Raw genomic sequence first — 20,276 nt, 5'->3', positions numbered from 1 at the left:
TGCTCTCGCGGCCATGGCCACGTGGTATAGCCTTGAGCATGACTCCGAGCAAGGCCACTTTGAAGAGGCTTGCCAGGTTCTGTACAGGGCTCAAACTGAGTCTCTGTCATCCTGGTTCTGATCCATTTCCAAATGAGACAGGTACTGCACTAGCACAGCAGCTGAGGTGAGCCTGTGTCCAGAGATTGCACAGTTAGACTTCTGTTGTGAGCCAAACCAAAGAATGTTGGGTTGGTGTGGGCCAGTGCGGGTGTCATGGCGGCAAATCCTGGTTGTTCCAGGCATTACTTGGCCTTCCTTCCCCTTCTTTCTGGTAGTTTTGTGCTCATATTAGAATATGAAGAAAGGTGATATTTGGGTGGGGAGAACATATATTGGGTTTGGCTTCTGTGGACAGTGCCACAGAAGCCAAAATACTAAGATTCAGGTGTCAGGGGAAGGTGTGGGCTGTGGAGGTGCTCAGCAGGTTCCCATGGAGGTTGAAAAGTGTGTTTTCATCAACACAGGAGGGGGACAGTGAGGGGGCCTCAGGCTTAAAGGTGTACCATGTCAATGCCTGGCCATGCCTAGTCCATGCCTGGCCAGCTGAGTGGTCATGAGACACAGGCACACATATGTCATTCTGAGAGTTCCTGACGTCTTAGGGTTGTGGAAAGACCTAGTATTATCACATCTTATATTCCTAGGCTGTTGTCTCCCGGTGCTGTTGTTACAGTGCAGAGCTGATGTGTGTAAGTGACAGGAGAGGCCAGGACTGTGTGCCCAGGCTGAGGACCATACCCTTTAGTTAGCTCCTCATTTAGCTTCTGTAGAGGTAGTACAGAAATGACAAATGCTCAGGTGCTATTGAAATAAAAAGGGCTGAGTCTAGGGCCCGGGCTTCCCTTGTCCTTGCTCAGTGCAGGCCATTCCTGCTGGCCTGTCCTGAAATGTGGCTTTCTCTTGTTCTCTTGTAAGGGTCCCATTCTCTTGTTCTGAAACCTCATGACACCTATATCCTGCTGTGAGATGTGCAAGTACTGGAAAGATGGGGACTATGTGGGTTGTAGCCTCATGACAAGCAGCTTTGTGCCAGTGTCCCCTAGTAAGCACAGGGAAGTCCAAGATTAGGAGAGCAAAGCACTGTGGGGATCCTCTGCAGAACCTAACCTGGGCGGAGGCTCTAGGACCAGGTGGCAGAAGTGGCAGAAGCTGGGAGATCAGAGTTGGGCTTTGCCTGTGATTTGATGGAGACTTGGTTAATGGGCTTGACGTTTGTTTCAAGAAGTCCCATTTCTAATACTTAAGGGTGCTTGGAGTGTTGCTGACAGGGAGTCCAGAGCCCCCTCAGTGAGAATGAGAAGGTGCTGCAGGTGGAAACCCTGGCTGTGTTAGTGTTCCATGTGCTGGAACTGGGGGCTCCAGAGTCTCTGTCCCGGACACTGGCTACCTTGAAGGGAATGCAGTGGGCTCTTGCACCAAGAAGTTCTGGGGGTTCCTTTGCCCCTTGCTTTATCCCCTGCTGATAACCCTCACCCTCCATAGACCCTCAGAGGCCTGGGCAGGGCTTACCTTCCATGAGTTAGCTTCTACCTGGGCCTAGAGAGTCTGTGAGGCCTGAGGAGCAAATCTGCTAAGCTTTTCCTCTGTGTGCACACACCCCTTTTCCTGTGCTCTTTGATTGTGGGCATTCAGCTGTGTCTGCCTTTTGTCTGCTGTCAACATAAGGTTCCACTTGGAATGCATTTTTACTTATCTGGAGATTGTTCAGAAGCGTGGACTTGCTGGTTAAATGGTGGTCCAGATTTCAAGGAACAGCCTGACTGCTGCCTCTAGCAGTGGATGGAGGGATTCTGTGTGCTCCCCTTTTCTCTGACACTGTTCCAGCATCCTAACCATGGTATTCCCTGCCTCTATGCTTGGGTTAGTTAGTTAGTTCATTACTTTAAGGACTGGCTCTACCTATGTAGGCTAGTAGTCAGTTTGTAGACCAGGATGCTGTCAGACTTGCAGTGGCCCTCTTGCCTCTGCTTTCCAGTGCTAGAGTTACAGTGTGCCCCATTATACCAGGATACTCTGGTTTGGGATTGGCATTTCCTTTGTGGCACATGATGCTGAGCCTCTAGGTTGATGCTTCGCTATTCTGTTCATGTCCTTGCCCCACTCTGGCTTGTCTTTATAGTGCCCTGTTGCTGCCTTCTGTGAGGACAAGGCAGGGAGGCAGTGTCTCCTGTGCTGTGAAACTCACCCTGGAGTCCCGCTAAGGCGTATGTTTGAGACTTGGCGGAGTTTCCTTGGGTTCCTCTGAGCTCGTATATGCTCTATGATGCTCTTGTTCCTTGCTAGTTTTTTCCCATCATTAATTTTTTCTGCAGTTCTATCTTTATGATCTTCAGGATACTCAGTGGGCAAAGTGCTGGGAGTGGTTTAGGACCTCACTATGGCTAGGCAGCCTGGGTGTTGCTCCTCTGAATCTTACTCCTGGGTGTTCAAGTTCTGCCTGTCTGAGATGACCTGGGCAGAGACCAGTCTCAGTGGCAGAGGAACACCTTACGGAAAACCAACCAACAGACAGACAAACATATATAACACTATGTTTATAGCCTTTGCAATTTTAATTGTGTACTTCAGAGTGCAAGGTACATTTTCATTGTTGGATGGCTTTGACCTTCTTAGGGTAGCACTGCTCTGTTCACAGGCTACTGGCTGTCTTCCCCCATGCCCAGTTTTGACCAAGGTGTACCCAGGACAACTGACTGACACCACACATAAAGGAGTATGTTCAGGGTTCAGGAGCCTTTTAGTGTGGCCACAGTTCCTTCCTGTTTCCCTGAGCAAGGCTTGCCATGATTGACACTTGGCTCTTCTGGTCCTGCTTCCTGTTTGAGAGCACATGTACATACATGCACTCTGTTTCCTGAAAGTCCTGAGCATTGTGACTGATTCCCCAAATCCTCCTCACACCACCTTCCTCCTGCCTCAGCTCACAGAAGAGCCCCGTGATGTCTCAAGTGCATGCTCATATGGGCGCTGTGGAGTGGCTTGTTGCCTTTTGGAAGCAGATATAGTGTGCTATTCCTGTCTCCCTTAATACAACCCCAGCTGGGGACAGAGCAAGGATGTGGGTCATGGGTGTTGTGCCCCTGCCTCTGGCTAAGTGAGGATTGCTCAGTTTTACATCCCAGGACAGCCGACAGAGGCCAGCCTGTGTGTGGATGGTCTCCCTCTAGGGAGTAGACCCCTTGTGGATAGAGGTTCCCATGCACATCTTCTTCCCCTTCCCCCATGATGTCAGCCCTCAGGTCTCCTTACTGGAGCCTCTGCTCCCTGTTTGGGGCTTTGGCTGTGCTCTAATTTTCCTCTTTCCTCTTAATTTACAGCCAGAAAACCTGCAGAAGAACTGGCTTCGGGAATTTTACCAGGTAAGAGGCTCTGAGCCAGCACTTCCCAGTAGCCACTTGGGTGGTGAGTATCTCTTTTTGTTGTGGTGGTTTTATGAAAAGGTTACATCTTATCTCTGTGGAGGGCAGGAATGGATGTCACCAGGTCAGTCCTAGGAAACAGTTGTTACCATCTCCTAATGATTGACATTTTGCTCTCTGGCTCCCTCCTGGCAGGGAGGGAAATAGTACCTTGGTGGGGGTGCCTCTTAGAGGAGGGCACTCCACAGTGCTTTTCAGGGAGGTTCCCTTAGGTGCAGCATGAAGCTTTCGGTTTTCACGGGTTTAGGCTAGAACTGTGGTATTTAATCCTGAGCTTTGTTTATTTGTTGTGTGGAGGAGGACAAGAGTGGGGCCCAAGTCATGGAGGAGGCAAAGAGGAAGGGAATCACAGGTTCCCCTCTGCCCATGCTGCATACCTGCCTGTAGTTCTGCAGCTTGCTGGTGGTGCAGGCTGGGTAGGGTCAGAGTCAGGGTCAGGGGAGTCACAGTACAAGCTACTCATTCTGGTACAGAGATTTGGGTCTTCTGGGGCTGAGTCTTTTCACCTCACACAATGCTTAGCAATTCCCCTCTCTTGCTGGCCACCACATATGTCTGCTGGGCATTTGGAGGTGGGGCCATTCACTCTTAATCTTGCGTTTATGAACCCACATTGTTCAGGTATTATACTTGGTTTAGGTTAGGAATGTAAGGCAGATTCTTGGCGTGTATTTAAGGCCAAGGAAGGAAAGGCCCTGAGTATGCTTGGGGTTGGTTCAGATAAGGAGCTGATAGCCAGGGAATAGGCAGTGAGGGGGTAGGGCAGGGCCTTACCACTGAAGGAACTGAGGGAGTAGGAGATCGGCTCTGTCACAGAATGGCTTGATTTAGTGAGGGGCTGGTGAGAACCTTGTCATGGAACCGTCTGGAGCAGTGAGGAGCAGGGGTCCTGCCTAGAAGGCCTGAGGTAGTAAGAGGCAGGGCAGAGACCTGCCATGGAAAGGTCTGGTAGTAAGTGAATGTGGAGGCCGCTGTTAGAAGACAGTCTCTGTAAGTGAGCAGAGGAGAGCATTGTCAGGCCATGGTCTTAGATGATGAGGGGCTAGTTGGGTCCAGGGCCTGGGCACCATGAACCTTGCCTCCTAGGCTACAAGGTGAAGATGATGTGGTGTGGACTTGAGATTGTTTATGAGCTCATGTAATTGTGAGGATAATCATAAGGTGTTGGCCTCTTGTTCTCATAGTTTCTGGATGATATGTGCATGTTCTTAGGTTAAACCAGGGGCTGGTAGACCTTGGTGTGGGCCAATGGCCACCGTAGAGATGGTATTCCTCTTAGATTGTAAACCAGTTCTAAGAGTGATGCAGGGAGAATCATATCTGGGATTGCTCTATGTATCTCTGTACAGGAGCAGAGTTTGCTAGGGTCCTGTATAGCTGACATTAAATGTGTGTGTAGAAGGATCCTACCTGAGCTTGCCTCCCCTGAAAGAGGGTCTTGCTCTTGCTCTCTGGGAATAGGGATTGGCTTGTGGAAAATGGCTATATATGCCAGTCCCCAGGCATTTAACTGGGTGGGAGATGTGGGGGTCCCAGCCGGCTCACCTAGCCCTTTGATTCCTGGTTTCTTGGTGACAGATGAAGGCATGAAGTAGTGAAGCTCCTGTAAGGCCAGGGCAGGACATCCTTGTGTGAGCATGGAAGCTATGACTGAAAGTCCTCCTCCAGCAGTGACAAGGGCAGGTGGGAGCTAGGCCCGGGCACGTGAGGGTAGTACTGATCGGCCATGCTCCAGGGTGCCCATCATACAAAGCCATAACTGTGAATTGGGAGCTAGGCCTGAGACTATAGAGATGATGCCTGTGAGGTTTGTTTAGGGGAAGTCAGCAGAGAAAGGCAGTGCAGAAGCTGTGTGTCTGGAGCTTGGTCTGCCTTGCACTGTGTCTGTCTGATTAATGTCCTCTGGGTACCTGCCTTCCAAGGCGGCCCTCAGTGCTGATCTTAGGAGCCTCGCTGGTACTGCATGCTTTCCCTTGCTCTGCACTGGCTGATCAGCCAGGCTTCTATATTCAGGCCAGGCCCTTGGTGGGAGGAAAGCATGAATGAGCTTGCAGCTTGTGCTCTAAATGTATGCTGAGAATGACCATTGGAGAGAAGGAGAAGGAAAGCATCCCCTACATATTCAAGTCATGTGCAATTATAGTGCTTTATGTATAATCTGCAGGAAATTTCAGAGCCGTTGCCTCAGTCCACTAATTCATTTGTTCGTTCGTTCGTTCATTCATTCATTCATTCATTCATTCATTCATTCACCATTCAGTCATGTGAACTTCATGCATCTGGGAGGCAGCAAGCACAAACAGGACACACACTGCCCACCCTCCCTTGACATCCATGCATCATGGTGAGAGTGGTGAGGAGCCTTTCCTGTAGTGCAGTTGTAGGCGGCCTCCAGTGGAGACTGAGACTTGAGGGGTTGGAAGGAGCCCTTGCCGGGCTCGTGTTGATTTTGATTCTTTCAGCCTTGCAGGTGGGGCAGCCAGAAAATTAGCTTCAACTTTGTCATTGACAAAGGAAATATACTTTACTGTTGTGCCTTGTGTGTTGGTATGCCTAAGCATCTGCCTGACAGGCATAAAGAAGGGGGAATGGTTGTGTGTGTGTGTGTGTGTGTGTGTGTCTGTGTGTGTGTGTGTGTGTGTGTGTTAGTAAAGGGGAGGGGCAGTTCTGCAGAAAGTGAACAAAGAAAAAGCTTGAAGGCATACTTTCTCTGCTACATTCTGCCAGGGTATAGAGGTTCTTCCCTTGGCAGTTCTGAAGCGAACTAGCTTAATATATGGGAAAGTGGCCAATATTTACAGCAGGACAGTCATCATGAGCGTCCTTCCTGCATCCTGCAGCAGGCTTTCATGTGCACTGCTATGTCTTTAATGTACAAGAGGTGACCTAAACAGATGCTAAGTGCCTTTGCAAGTCATCCACGGTCTTTCCTCATAAGTGTTTTAAGATCCATGTGATGTGTCATGTAGCTGTGTTCAGCTAACGTGAAAGAGCAGTTGCTGCTTTATGTACTGATGGGTTTCAAGCACTAGACGGCACACAGCCTTGGAGAGTGGTTCCCGTGGGAAGGAGCAGGTGAGGGGAATACTCTGCTCATTCCGCTTGTAATAAGAGAATTTCCATAGCAGCACCCAACAGCCTGTTAAGGAGCATCTAATAGCCAGTCACAAATTACTCAGCAGGTGAAGATGCAGGAAAGCATGGCCTGAAATGAGGAAAACCAATTGTTAGTGTGATTCAGGGTTGCTGCTGTGTTGTCCAATCTGAAGGAGCTGTCTGCCATGTGGCTGTGCTCCCTTTCTGTGGGGGCTGTGCTCCCTGTCTGTGGAGGCTGTGCTCCCTGTCTGTGGAGGCTGTGCTCCCTGTCTGTGGAGGCTGTGCTCCCTGTCTGTGGAGGCTGTGCTCCCTGTCTGTGGAGGCTGTGCTCCCTGTCTGTGGGGGCTGTGCTTCCTGTCTGTGGAGTCTGTGCTCCCTGTCCGTGGAGGCTGTGCTCCCTGTCTGTGGAAGCTGTGCTCCCTGTTTGTGGGGGCTGTGCTCCCTGTCTGTGGAGGCTGAGCTTATTGTCTGCCATGGCTGTACTCGATGTACTCACTGTCTTTTGCCCACTTCTTCTTTTCATTGATTTTGCTCTTCCTTTTGTTACTCTGCTTTGTTCTTTATACTTAGCCTCTGAAGATGGAAGACAGAATGAAAAAGTTCAGAATGCAGAATGGAATATTACACTCAAGATCCTATAGGAAGTAAGAGGACGTGGGAATAGCACTGGCACCTTTATGCCAACAGATCTGAAATTTACTATGAAGTGAGCAAATTCTTGGAAAAACGTAGTATCAGTATTTACCCAAGAGGCAGAAAATGGATGTGGCCCTATAGTAAATGAGCTTGGCCCCATACTCATTAGATTAAAAATTTGCTCATATATTTCCCCCAAACCCTCCAGGTCCAGATGGCTTCCCTGGTGAGTTCTGTCCAACATTTCAGCAAAAGGCAGTAACAGTTTTACAGGAACTTTCCAAGAAAACTGAGTCACAGTTGATGCTTCCCAACTCAGCCTGTGACATGAACACTAATTATCCTGGCACCCAAAGTAGACAGACATTACATGATAAGAAAAACACATCTCAGTATCCACCCTGAAGACAAGTACAACCGTCCTTAAAGGTTCAGTAATCAAAGCGATGTCTTTTAATCTGACACCCTTGGCACTAGCCAGAGAAGTTTCTCTCTGCAATGCTCAGCAGTTGGGGCAGAGAGCTGTACCTGCTCAGAGTGCTGAGAATATGTGTCCAGTGAGTGCTTAGCCCTAGGTGGGATACCATATCTATTCTCACCCTCAGGGATTAGCGAAGGTCACAGAAGAGGGGCAGAAAGACTGCAAGAGCTGGACGCTGGGGAGGAGTGCTGGGAGATACTGTCGGGTTTTTTTTTTCTTACAACTTTATTTTTAAAAAAGAGAGATACATGTACAGATTTTTAAGAGCATCCTGGAATAAAACTATATGAATATATTTTTGTCAGTACATGATTTTTTAAAAAGTTTTGATAGTATGCACTGAAATCTTACTAGTTACCATAACCATAAAGTACATGTAAAACTAAATGTAACATGAAAATAGTCAAAGTTTTCTTGGGAGATGCTGTCTTAAGGGCTGGCACACCTATAGTGCCCATCAACTCAAGACCCAGGGAATAAGATTCATCAACACTCCAACAGGCACTAATTAGATTCTGTGGATTAGTAAGCCCCCCCCCCAAAAAAAAAAAAGAGAGAGATGGGAAACAGGGACATTTTGGGGGTGCCTGGGAGGGAGTGTTGGGAGAGCATATGATCAAGATACATTGCTTATATGTATGAAATTGTCTTGTAATAAGTAGGAAGTTATTCTATTTAAAAAGATTAAGAAAAGCAAAGCTACAAAGATGAAAATTCTCACACATGCATAGGGATGATACAATTTGTCCACCATATCTGTGGGGAGTTGGGTTCTGGTACATCCCACAAATACCCAAATCAGTAGATGCTCAGATCCCCTCTAAGAAATAGCCCAATATTGCATAGAATTTGCATATATCTTCCCACACTCTTTAATATCTAACAGCATGTCGATACTGTATAAATAGTTATTGTATTCTTTAGAGAATAGCAGCATGAAAAATGTCCAGAGGCAGTTTTCTCGAGGTATTTTCAGTCTGTGGTGGTTGAATCCATGTGTAGAACCACAGATGTAGAGAGTCAAGTGTATATATAGCGATTAGTGTATAAGGACTTAGAAATCCAAGGCTGGCTTAACATTAGAATATCAGTGACTATAATTTACTATGTTGATTGAAGAAGAAAAATTCTATTTGTCTCAACAGATGCAGAAAAATATTCTGTAGTGTGTTTGATTAAAAATCTTCAGCAAAGGAGAAAACAGCTGGGCATGGTGGTGTGCACCTTTAACCCATGCGTTCCAGAGGCACAGGCTGTGGCTCTCAGTGGGTGTGCAGTTAGCCTGATGTACATAGTGAGTTTAGGCCAGCTGAAGACTGCATAGTGAGACCTTGTCTCAAAATAAATGGCAAACAAATAGAAAACATAGAAAACAACTTCCTCAGAATCGTGGGGAGCATGTGCCTCCCCTGCCCCACCCAGTTCATGTGTATCTAATGGTGCCAAGCATAATGACTTGTTCCTGAAGGCCAGAGCAGGGTAGTGCTGTTTCTCTTCTCATGGTGTTGAAGGGTCATGTCACTGCGGTGCGGCAAGGGATGAAATCAAAGAAACAAACCCTCTGCTGACTTGATGGCACTGCTGACTGCCTAGACAGCATGAAGATTCACAGATTGGCTGCTCCACCACTAACTCAGTGTATTCAAGGCCGGCGTGAAAACATGTTTTATTAGCTACAAACAACTACAAACTTAACACTAGGAAAAGCATTAGCATTCCAAAATTAAGTACCTGGGTAAAATCTAATGTAATGTCCATATATGTTGTAGTTAAAATTAATCAAGGATTTCTACCCCACCTTTGATCACTTTGTTTCCAGATAAAAGACACAAAACCTTTATATTTATAATAGTCTTAAAAGCACTGGAGCTGGGCAGATATCTATCTTCTAAGCTATTAGTATCTACTTCCCTATCAATAGCCCCAGGTTATGACTTGCCATGTTCCACCTGGGCTGCTCTTACTCTGACTGTCCAGTCCTCATGACCACATTCTTACGATCCACTTACTCAGTCTTCTTTCTTTTTCACCTGCTTCCTCGTGGCCTTAGACTTCAAGCCTGGGAACCGAAGCTCTGCCTGTCTCTTCTGCCCAGCTACAGGCTGTAGGCATCTTTATTGACCAATAAGGGCTAACTTGGTGGGGGGACAAGGTTACATAGCATCCCTTGGTATGTGAGGATCCCCTTATCCCTAGGGGCATTCAGATCTTGGGGGCCAGTATTTAGCACTACAATACATAAAAACAGACCAAACCTCAAATGTGTGTGACACGCGTGAGTGCACACACACACATATGCTATGGGACACCAGTGCAAGAATAAAGACTATGAAAAGCTCAAGAGATGCTACATTCATGAATTAGGTCAGTGAATTCTGTCAGTGTTAATTAATTCTCTATCATCTGATCTACTACTTACTGATCTAATGCAGTTGTGATAAAAATCTCAGCATAAGACAGATATGTGGTGCATACCTGTAATCTGTACTTGGACAGCTGAGGCAGGAGGACCATGAATTTGAGAAGAGCCTAGACTGCATAATAAGACCCTGTCTCAAAAATTTTTCTCAGCAGAAGTTTTGTTCTACAAGTTAAAATATGATTTTAAAAATATATGAGCAAGGAAAGGAACTAGAAGGGCCAAATAGTGTGAAGCAAAGCAAGCTTTGAGGACGCATAGTTCTGGTTCAGAAAGTATCATAAAGCTGCAGCGATATAAAGCATCATAAAAGACATGCGATGATAGCAGTGGGTACAGATGACGGCAGAGATGGAGAAGAGGCCCAGAGATAAGAACAAGGAGCAGCAGCAATGCAGGATTCAGGCTTCTAGGGCTGGGGCCTGGCCAGTGTGCACCGGGACAGCTGCTTGGGCGGGTGCAGATGCACCTGTAAAGTCTACACTTTGTACTATGACTCAGACTCAACATGAGTCATAAATGTCAGTCCTCGCTGCCGCTGCTGCGTACAGAAACTGACCCCACACAGAGCAAATGTAAAACGTAGGCCCGTGAAACTTCTAGAAGGAAGTTTTTAAAGAAGATCTTTGCCATCCTAGGTTAGGTAAAAATTTGTCTTTCCTTCCTTCCTTCCATCCTTCCTTCCTTCCTTCCTTCCTTCCTTCCTTCCTTCCTTCCTTCCTTCCTTCCTTCCTTCCTTTTAGTTTTGTTGAAACAGGATTTTTTTTTTTTTGTATAGTTCCGGCTGTCCTGGAACTCTCTGTAGACAAGGCTGGCTTGGAACTCAGAAACCCTGAGTGCTGGGATTGAGGTTGTGCACCACCATGCCTGGCAGGTAACAAATTCTTACAAACAATGCTAAAAGTATATTCAAGAAAGAAAACCCTCAAAGTTAGACTTCATCACAATGAGGAACAGTTCCTCATGAAAACAGTTAATGAAAAGAAATCACAGGTGGGCAGGGTATGGTTTAGGGATGAATTATTCTCAAAAGCTCATGGTTTTGTTGTGGGTGTCAGCTGATGGGAAGCTACTGACCCCGAGGGCTAATATATGGATCTACTGGGTTTAGTTCTTTGATTTATAGTACCATGTCATTCTTAGGAAGGGCCCGCTGCTGTTTACATAGCTGACATGGGGCATGTTTATGCCGAGGCCTGATGCAAATATGTACAGTTGCTATATTTATAATCCATGCCTTTGAGAGAAGCCAGGCTCGGAACATGCCACATGACTCTGTCATGTGCTGTAAACTAGGGATAGAACTATAGAGCAGAAATGCCACCTTGTGGGGTCTGGGGAGATGGCTCAGCTGTTAAGAGCACTGACTCTTCTTCCAGAGGTCCTGAGTTCAATTCCCAGCAACTACATGGTGGCTCACAACCACCTGTAATGTTATCTGATGCCCTCTTCTGGTGTGTCTGAAGACAGCTATAGTGTGCTCACATACATAAAATAAATACATCTTTAAAATAAAGAAATGCCACCTTGCTGGGCTGCCTGGGTTCTTTGAGGAGTTGATGTGTGTGTGGGGGGGTGGTGGGGGGATTCCAAATAAATGTCCAGACTGATGTCAGCTCTATACTATGTACCCCTCTGTCCCTCAGGTGTCCTTCCATTGCCAGCATGCCCCAGTGCCCAGGATGCCTTTGTATATTTTGATGTCCTCACTCCTTTTGTAATTCTGAGGATGCTTGGGGCTCCCTGAATTGTTATGCTGTTTGCATATTTCCTTTTCTTCCCAACCCTGCTTCCAGCTTCTGGAGTGACCTGGTGTCCCTTGGGTCTCTTGACCCCTTGTGTCTCAGGGGTATCATGTCTCACACACCTTTGCTGGCTGGCTCTTCAGTCTTGCCTGTGCCTGATGCAGCCCTTCGTCCTCATTTTTAATCTTCACCTCATTTTTAATCTTCAGTTGTGGAGTCCGTGTTTCTTTCGTCCTTTGCCGCCCTCAGAAGACTTCTGTCATGTTACCGCCCCCTTGTCCTGGTTAGAGGCACTGGCTTTCTGCTTCTTCTTCTGCCTCCCTTTCATTATGGTATTCACAGAGCAGCCTGGGCAGAAGCTCAGGCCTCAACTCATCTTTAAGGTCCTACAGGAGTTCCCTTCCCTGTGTTCAGCCCAGCTCCCTGTGCCCTCTTTGTTCCTCCCCTCACTGTGTGTATGGGGATTAAATCTCAAGCTTCACGTGTGCGAGGTGTGTACTCTACTACCGAGCTATAGCCCATTACCACCCCCACTTTCTCTTTAAAAATTCTCCTCCCACTCTTCTTTTTCTTCTTCTTCTTCTTCTTCTTCTTCTTCTTCTTCTTCTTCTTCTTCTTCTTCTTCTTCTTCTTCTTCTTCTTCTTCTTCTTCTTCTTCTTCTTCTTCATCATCATCATCATCATCATCATCATCATCATCATCATTATCAAAGTTTGAGATGTGTCCTACTAAATTACCCAGGCTGTGTAGTTAGGCAGGCTTTAGGCTGTAGTTAGGCTTGCCGATATCTGAGATTATAGCTTGTACCACCAGGCACAGCTTCACCAATCGTTTCAACATACCATATAACCTAGTCTCATTCTATACAGCATGGCCTAGAATAGAAGGCAATGCGTTTCCACAGTGTACCATACCATAGCCAGAGGTGAGGAAGCCAGTGCTGTGGTCTTCTGTGAAGTACAAGAGGAGCCTATTGGTCAGGGGCAGTGGGCGGGAACAGAGAAGGAGGGTCTTGGGAACACTGTTGTCCCTGGGATCTGATCTGGTGCAGCTGGTTCAAGGTGCGTTGTGTAGACTGTGGAACAGCGCAGACCTGAGTATATGATAGAAGTTAGGCTGCTTTACTCTCAGATTATCTCTTGAGAGAAGGTGCAGGACTGAGGGTCTGCGGTGCTGGGGAAGGGCCAGCGTGTGGGAAGCAGGGCCCAAAGAGGAGCTACACTCTGTAGCAGGGGGGGAAAAGGGAGTCAGAGACTCAGTAACGGCAGGCCTTCCTCTCCGGTGGGGCCTGTGTGTCGTTTGTCAGGCCAAAGGAAAAGGGTTGGAGCAAGATAGTTAAAGGAAGTTGGTTGGGCCATGAGGACTGTAATGGGTGGTTGTGTGTCAAGTTGACACACACTGGAGTTACCTGAAAGGAGGGAACCTCCGTTGAGAAAAATGCCTTCATTTGTTACAGTTCCAGGAGCTGACAGGGGCTTTGGGAACCTTGGAGGCTCTGGACTTCACAGATGGGGCTCCCTCTCTACTGTGCACCTCCAGTAAACACCAGTGAGCTGGAAGTGACCAGAGCGAAGAGCGACTTTGAAGTTTCGTGCAGTGGGCAGCTTCCTGAGAGAGCTGTCCAATGTTGCCACAGTTTTTTTCTGGCTGTTCTCACAAGGCCATGGCCCTGCGGGAAAGCCAGGAAAACTGGTGGAGGCCTGACAGCTCTGTGCGTGTGGTCTTCAGTTTGAATTTGCTCTGACATCAGTTGGAGGCACAGACTTCTTACATGAAAAGAATCAGTCTGTATGGCTTAGAATTCTTCAAGCGTAGGGTCCAAAGACAGGACCTAGTTCCACAGCTGCCTCTTCACAGGCTACAGGCTTCTCTAAGTCCCCAGAGGAACTGCTAGTAGTTTTGCCCACAAGGGAGGAACACAGCAAAGGCCACTGGCCTCACCAAGAAACCTTGGGCTGTGCTCTTAGGCCAGCTACATTGACTGTGCATGGGGTCAGGGAATTTACTGTGTCCTGTGCAGAGCAGTGAGCCCCTAGCCCCCCACCCCCAAGCTGGCCCTCTGTGCTAGGCATGGACTTGTGAGAGGTCATTTGATGAGGCCTATTAGGAACTGCATCTAGAGGGTCAGACTAGAGAACCATAGGCCCAAGTATGGGGGTGCCTGTTGCCCAGCCCATAGGATGTCATAGAGCCCATACCTGAGCCCGAGGGCAGTGTGTGTTCGGAGCCTGGCACTGGTGGCAGGCCAAAGAGCTCTTTTGTCCCTACTGCTTATCCTGGAGGCTGGCTCCTGTGGAGCAGGATGGAATTCCTTTTTAGGTCACCGATACTCCTCTTTGGAAGAAACCTACCTAACAAGGCCTGGTTGTTGCTATTTTTAACTCTGCTCTTGGCAGTGTACAGGGTCGATGACCACAGGCTCACAGTGTAGGCTTCCTGGGAGCTGCATATGGCCCTGTACTCAGACATCTGCACAGTGTCCCAAACAGAGACGGGACTTAATGTTGGAAGGCTGTGTACCAATCCTTGGATTATATATGTGTATGTAAGTCCCTGTGCTTTGTGTGGCTTTCTGGCCACAATGTCTAGTTCACTCTTTTCCAAAATATTTTAATGTGTTTAATATTAAATATTATTTAATGCATTTTTTGAGCTTTCTGTGAAGACTGTAGCTCATGGAAATGGCACTAGAACCTCTGCTCCAGCTGTGTTGTCTTTAAGTCAGAAGTGGCTCCTATTGTCCTGAAAAAAGACCTGTCAGTTCCATTGTCAAGCAAGGGCAGTACTGAATGGAATTCCTTGCAGTTCACAGCCACTCCCAGTGGAGGGCTGGAGTTAATTTCCCAGCGTACTTCCCACCAATGGTACCATGATGTGACATCCGATAGCAGCTGACTTTACACTCTATCCTCCAGACATCCTGCTGCCAGGCAACCAACCCCTGAGGTCCACTGGCTTCACCGAGAAAACTGACCGTGCTGTTCTCAAGCCAGCTATGTTGCCGCCCAGGCTCTTCAAGGGTACACAGCTCCTTCAGGAGGCCAGTTAAGATCAGTGCAGGAGCCTGTTGGTTGTCTTGTAGCCGTTGTGGGGACATTACATGAGGTCTCCAACCTCTCTGGTCCTGAGTGGGACAGTCTGGGCCCATCATGGTGATACCTTGCTTGATTCTGATGCAGCCTTTTGCATGAATGCTGATCTCAAACCAGTGTCACTTGTCTTCCTGAGCTGGGAACGTGGTACCTACATTCTCATTAATACCTTATAACATTTGTCTAAGGAGGCAGTTACTTTACAGACCCTCAGCTGAGGCCCGCGCGACCTCTGAAGCAGGAAGCCAAAAAGAATAAGTCCTATGTGGTTCCTGTGTAGCCCTTACTTTTCCTCTGCTGATCCCACCCTCTGCTAATGGGCAACTACAGCTGGCCGGCAAGCTTACTGGGGCCACGAAGTGCTCTGGAGCTTATGGGCCAGACATTCGATGCTGCTATTATTAAGAATCAAATTATATGAAGTAAGTGACATAATGAAGTAAGTGACAGTGCCCCGGGCTTATCACTCTTTAATGACTGTGTGGCACTGTCTCTGTCTGTGGCCCTGGTTGACCCACCTGTTCTGGGAGTCTGGAATTACTGCTGCATGTCAGTGAGTTACTGGTATCTCCACCCACAGGGTGTTGGTGTGTACTGGTGTGTTAGAGGCATTGACCCAGGGAAATGGGTAGGTGCTATACACCACCCTCTCCCAGGTTGCATTGCCTGAATAATGAGTTAAGCAAGCACTCTAATTTGACCACTGAGGAGACTTATGTCCCCTAGGTAGTGATTCCTGAGATGCTTTAGAAACCAGCAGTATACGATGAGCCTGCATTGTCACATGACATTGCTGCCAAAGTGCTACTTGCTCAGCTTCCTCAGAACCTCCGGTGCTGGCCCTCTCCCCATTTTCCCAGAGAGAGTGGCAGTATCCTATTTCTGTGCCCCAGACTTTCTCCTTTCTCAGAGTAGTGTTTATATGTGCCTTACAAATGACTGAATGGCTTCACTTCCTTGTAAAAGAAATACTTTTTAAAAAATGTTATTAGAAATTTTCCAACAGCTTGTCACTAAAAATTATCCTCTTCCAATGAGCTTCTTTGAACTCTTCATCATACACGGTGGCTGGGTCTCATTGGAACATGCGATCTGGCCCTTGAGCCAGCCTTGCAGACAGTGGGTATAGCTTTGACTCACATGGTTTGAGCGCAGCTCCTCACTGCCATGGGAGCAGGACACAGGTTCCAGGTTGAGCTCCACAATAGGACAGTTACAAGGAACCTGCATTCTCATCAGCAAACGAGGAAGGAACAGAGACGCTAAAGGAGATCAGAATTTCCCACAGTCCAGGCATGCTAACTGTGACATTTCAAGGTGGCAAGAACCATTAAAGAAGACCATTCCAGTATTCTAGAAGGGACTATGGTGGTGATTCTCAACCTTTCTAATGCTGTGACCCTTTAATACAGCTTGTCATGTTGTGGTGACCCCAACCATAAAATTATTTTTGTTGCTACTTTGTAACTATAAACTTGCTGTGGTTAGGAATTGTAAAGGACTGTTTTTTCTGGTAGTGTTAGGCAGCTCTTGTGAGAAGGTCTTTTGATAACCAAAGGGTTGAGACCCATAGCTTGAGAAACACTGGATTATGATCACTGGCTTTGGGTCTCTCTGCCTTTCAGTATATTTACCTGATCAACTTTACGCCCATGGAAATAGAGGACAGAAGCATGAATTCCAGGCCAGTCCCACACCCCAGCTGAGCTTGGCAGATTGTTTTATTTTATGTGCAGGAGTGTTTTGCCTACATTCATGCATGTGTACCTCGTGCATGCCTCGTTCCCCCAGAGGCCACAAGAATGTGCCAGATCCCCTAGAACTAGAGCTATGGATGGTTATGAGCTATATGTAGGTGATAGAAACCAAAATCAGGTCTTCCGGAAGAGCATCCAATGCTCTTAAGTACCAAGGCATCTCTGCAGCCAGCAGACCTGTAATTTTCTTACCAGCTCCTCCACTTCCATTATCTTCAAGCAAAACTGGACTGTGGGATTAGTTATCCGCAGATGTTCTTATAATCTGCAAAGGAACAAGAAGGAAGCCTCTTTGTCATTGCACTTAAAGGGCAGCACTGAGTCCTAGTGAACATTAGCCATGACTCAGGGCCTCATAGTTCCTTACAGGCCATGGTTAGAATTGTGTGCTCTGCTAGTAGAAATTCACATTTTTGTGACTTTGTTGGGACATTCTTGACAAATGGTTCAGTTCATATAGTTGGAATATTTAGTGAGGAGTTCTGATATTGGTCTACACCATGAGTCCCTCAGCATGACCAAGGTGTGACTGTGCATTGCATGTGACAGGTCTGGGGCCTGTTGTCCCTACTGTGCTCTGCTGCCACCATGTTGCTGGCTTGCTTTTTGATGAGTCAGCATTTGTAGTGTTTGTTTGTTTATGTAAACAGACTCTAATAGTGTATGTTCTTTTCCCTATGACTCTCGTTCTGTGGTCAGAGAACAGTTTCTGTGACTTCCATTCTTTAAGATGCATTGAGACTTGGCTTATGGCCAGAAGATGGCTTCTCTTGGAGAACATATCTAACAAGAGCTCCCATCCTGTAGACACCGAACCTGTCATAGAACCTGTGATGTCATAGGTTTTGGCTTGCAGTGATGCTCTCCTGTGATCTGTATTGTTTGTGTTCATGAGGCTGTGTGTGTGTGTGTGTGTGTGTGTGTGTGTGTGTGTGTGTGTGTGTACGTGTGTGTGCCATGACTGTGAGTCTGCACATGAGTATATGTGTTGTTGAGGATGGATGGTAAGCTTCTTCAGTGATTGTGGCTCCATTTCTCTCTGTGACTCCATTTCTCTCTTTTTCTGTTACTTTTGCCCAGAGTGTTTTATATTGTTGTCTCTTCTCCCAGGTCATTTTTCTGTCTTCCTCTCTAATGGCTTTGAGTTTCATCTTCTGAGGCCTTTTCTGGCATCAGTCCTGGCTCTGCCCCTATGGAGTGGGTCTTTCTCTGTATAACTTCTGTATGACTGCTTCCAGCCCGTGCCTTCCTAATGTGGGGCCTGGGCTGGCAGCACAGCAGGGGCCTCCCCACACTTACCCCCTTCCACTGGCTGTCCAGGCTGACTCCAGGGCCATCTGGAGAGGTTGGTGACCATCTTTGTGGATGGATGGCCTCAAAGAACTGTTTCTTTTTACACAGCCACATCATTTAGAGCAGGTCCAGACTTGTCATCCTGAGCGAGGTGTGTCTGGGTTGGGGCCGCCCTTCATGCTTGCTTGCTGCGTGCACACTCTGCTTTTTGTTCTTTGTTTCTTATTCCTGCTTTGTTTTGGGTTTTGCATTCTGTTCTGATTTATGTTTTAGATGTTTGCCCTTTTACTGGCATTTTGAATGGTTGCCCTAGTTTTGTGATACACAGTCACGTGTCAATTAACAGGAGGGACTCATTCTGAGAAGTATGTCATGAGATACTTTTGCGAGGCAAGCATCCAGTTTGTACTCATATGGTGGCCAAGGCAGGCATTCGGTGTGACCCTTGGATGTAGTAAGGGGATATGGTTAGAGATGCAGGAGGCTGCTGCACTGTAGGCAGAACATTTTAGAGAAGTCGTTTTTTAGTAAGGAGGAGTAGAACACTCTATCTCTGAAGATACAGCACACAGAACACACAAACCAGGAACAGTCATTTGTGCAACAGTGGCTGTGTGTTGGTGTCACCACAGACACAAACACTGTGGCATCATGAGGTGGTAGGGTTTCCAGTTCCATTATAATCTTGGAGACCACTGTCCTATATATATGGCTTGTCATTGATGTCAACATCAGATTGGGTACATGGTGGTAGAGGTAAAAATGCTCCCCTATCTGCGTGGAAACCTTGAGATTGTAAAGAGTTATATGTAGTATATACTATATACTACATCTGTGGATATATATACTATATACCGTATCTGTGGGTGTTAGAGAGCCTAACAGGTACTAATAGTGCATCAAACCTGGGATCAGCATCTTATTAGCCAAATTTGTTTTGGGAAATAGGGCACAGCCTGTAGCTGGTTTTGTGTTGTAGCTGAAAAGCTCAGTTGTTACACAGACACAGGTGGCTAGCGGAGTCTGAACAGATAGATCTCACCTGTATCCCTAGATGCCCCAGAGTACTGTTGGGACAGACATGCTACTTTTTCTCGTGAGAACCTGGCTTGATAGTACCCTCAGTGGATAGTACGTTTATCTCCTTGAGATGTTTCTGAAGGTGTTTCTGTGGTTGCCTTCATTGGACGTTGTTTTTAGAGTCCAGCCCCAGGGTAAGCCTTTGCTGTTACTGTTTGTAGGTCTTTTGCTTCAGAGGCTCATGAATCTTGGAGTTGATGCTTTGGAGGGTGCCTAGAGCCTGTTTCTGGGCAAATTCAAATCTTGTTTCCTGTGATGGTAGTCAGTGCAGCTCTGTTCTGCCCTGCTTCAGCTCCGCATCCTTCTCCCTTCTCCCAGGCCCTCACTGCCTCCTCCTGCTTCCTTCTTGCTGGCACTTCCCACTTACTCATTGCTAAGGTTCCATACTTGTTCTTTCCTGGTGCCCTTTGTAATTTGTTCCTTCTGCCATTACTATCTTCTGTGAGTACTGTGGTCCTCATCTCCTCATGTTTCCTGTTTGGCTCTTCATTTCTTTTTGCAGTGGTTCTGGCTCTGCAGTCCCAGTGAACATAGCTTATTCTGCAGAGGCTTCTCTGTATGCAGCAGGACTTTTAACCCTCAGCAGCATGCCAGGAACTCCTAGAAACTTGCTGGTTGGTGGCTGTGGTGGGAGTTTGTAAGATTCCTGGTGTGCTGGCGCCCTCTCCTGTCAGTGTTGAGTCAGGTCCCCTGGCTGACTGTGGCTTATTTCCTGATTGCTTCTTTTGAACATCATGATTCTTGACTTTTCGAACTCCTTTTTGGGCATCTCCTTCCCTGTGCTTTTCTCCCCTGTCCTGGGGCGGCTTCTCCATGTTTTATTTTACTCTCAGGAATCCTGTCGCAGATGATTCTCTTTTGTGCCAATCTACTTTAAGTTGCAGACCCCTGAGATCTTCCTAGAGCCCATGCACCAATATCCTGGAATCCTGGGGCCTCCATTTCCTGACATAACTTTTTGCTTATCCAGAAGCCCTGATCCAGGATGGGTTAGGGTTGCTACTGTGTCATCTTCAGTCACACTGGGGTTCATGTAGGTTATTTTGCTTATATATAAGTAAACATAATCATGATTTCTATGGGGTGTGTGCATAGCTTGTGTTTAATATATAATATATGTATATATAAAATTTTGGGGGACAAAATTTATGGATTTAGATACCCTGGAAGCTATGTATCTAAAACAGCAAGAAGCCATTTTTCTGCGTACCCAGA

The 20,276-nt window shown here is 47.0% G+C and overlaps 1 protein-coding gene across 2 annotated transcripts in view; it reads left to right on the top strand.

Moving 5' to 3' along the window:
- The window catches only part of INPP5A (inositol polyphosphate-5-phosphatase A), a 173,171-nt gene that overhangs the window by 52,891 nt on the left and 100,004 nt on the right, over positions 1 to 20,276 (top strand). For both annotated transcript variants that reach the window (XM_080910850.1, XM_080910851.1), the window contains exon 2: positions 3,360 to 3,401. In XM_080910850.1, the coding sequence (XP_080766976.1) occupies positions 3,360 to 3,401 (42 nt within the window). The remainder of the gene's footprint in view (positions 1 to 3,359; positions 3,402 to 20,276) is intronic.

Source organism: Micromys minutus (assembly GCF_963924665.1).
Source record: "Micromys minutus genome assembly, chromosome: 2".
Taxonomy (NCBI): domain Eukaryota; kingdom Metazoa; phylum Chordata; class Mammalia; order Rodentia; family Muridae; genus Micromys; species Micromys minutus.
Note: the sequence above shows the minus strand (reverse complement) of the source record. Positions and strands in the feature narration are given on the sequence as shown.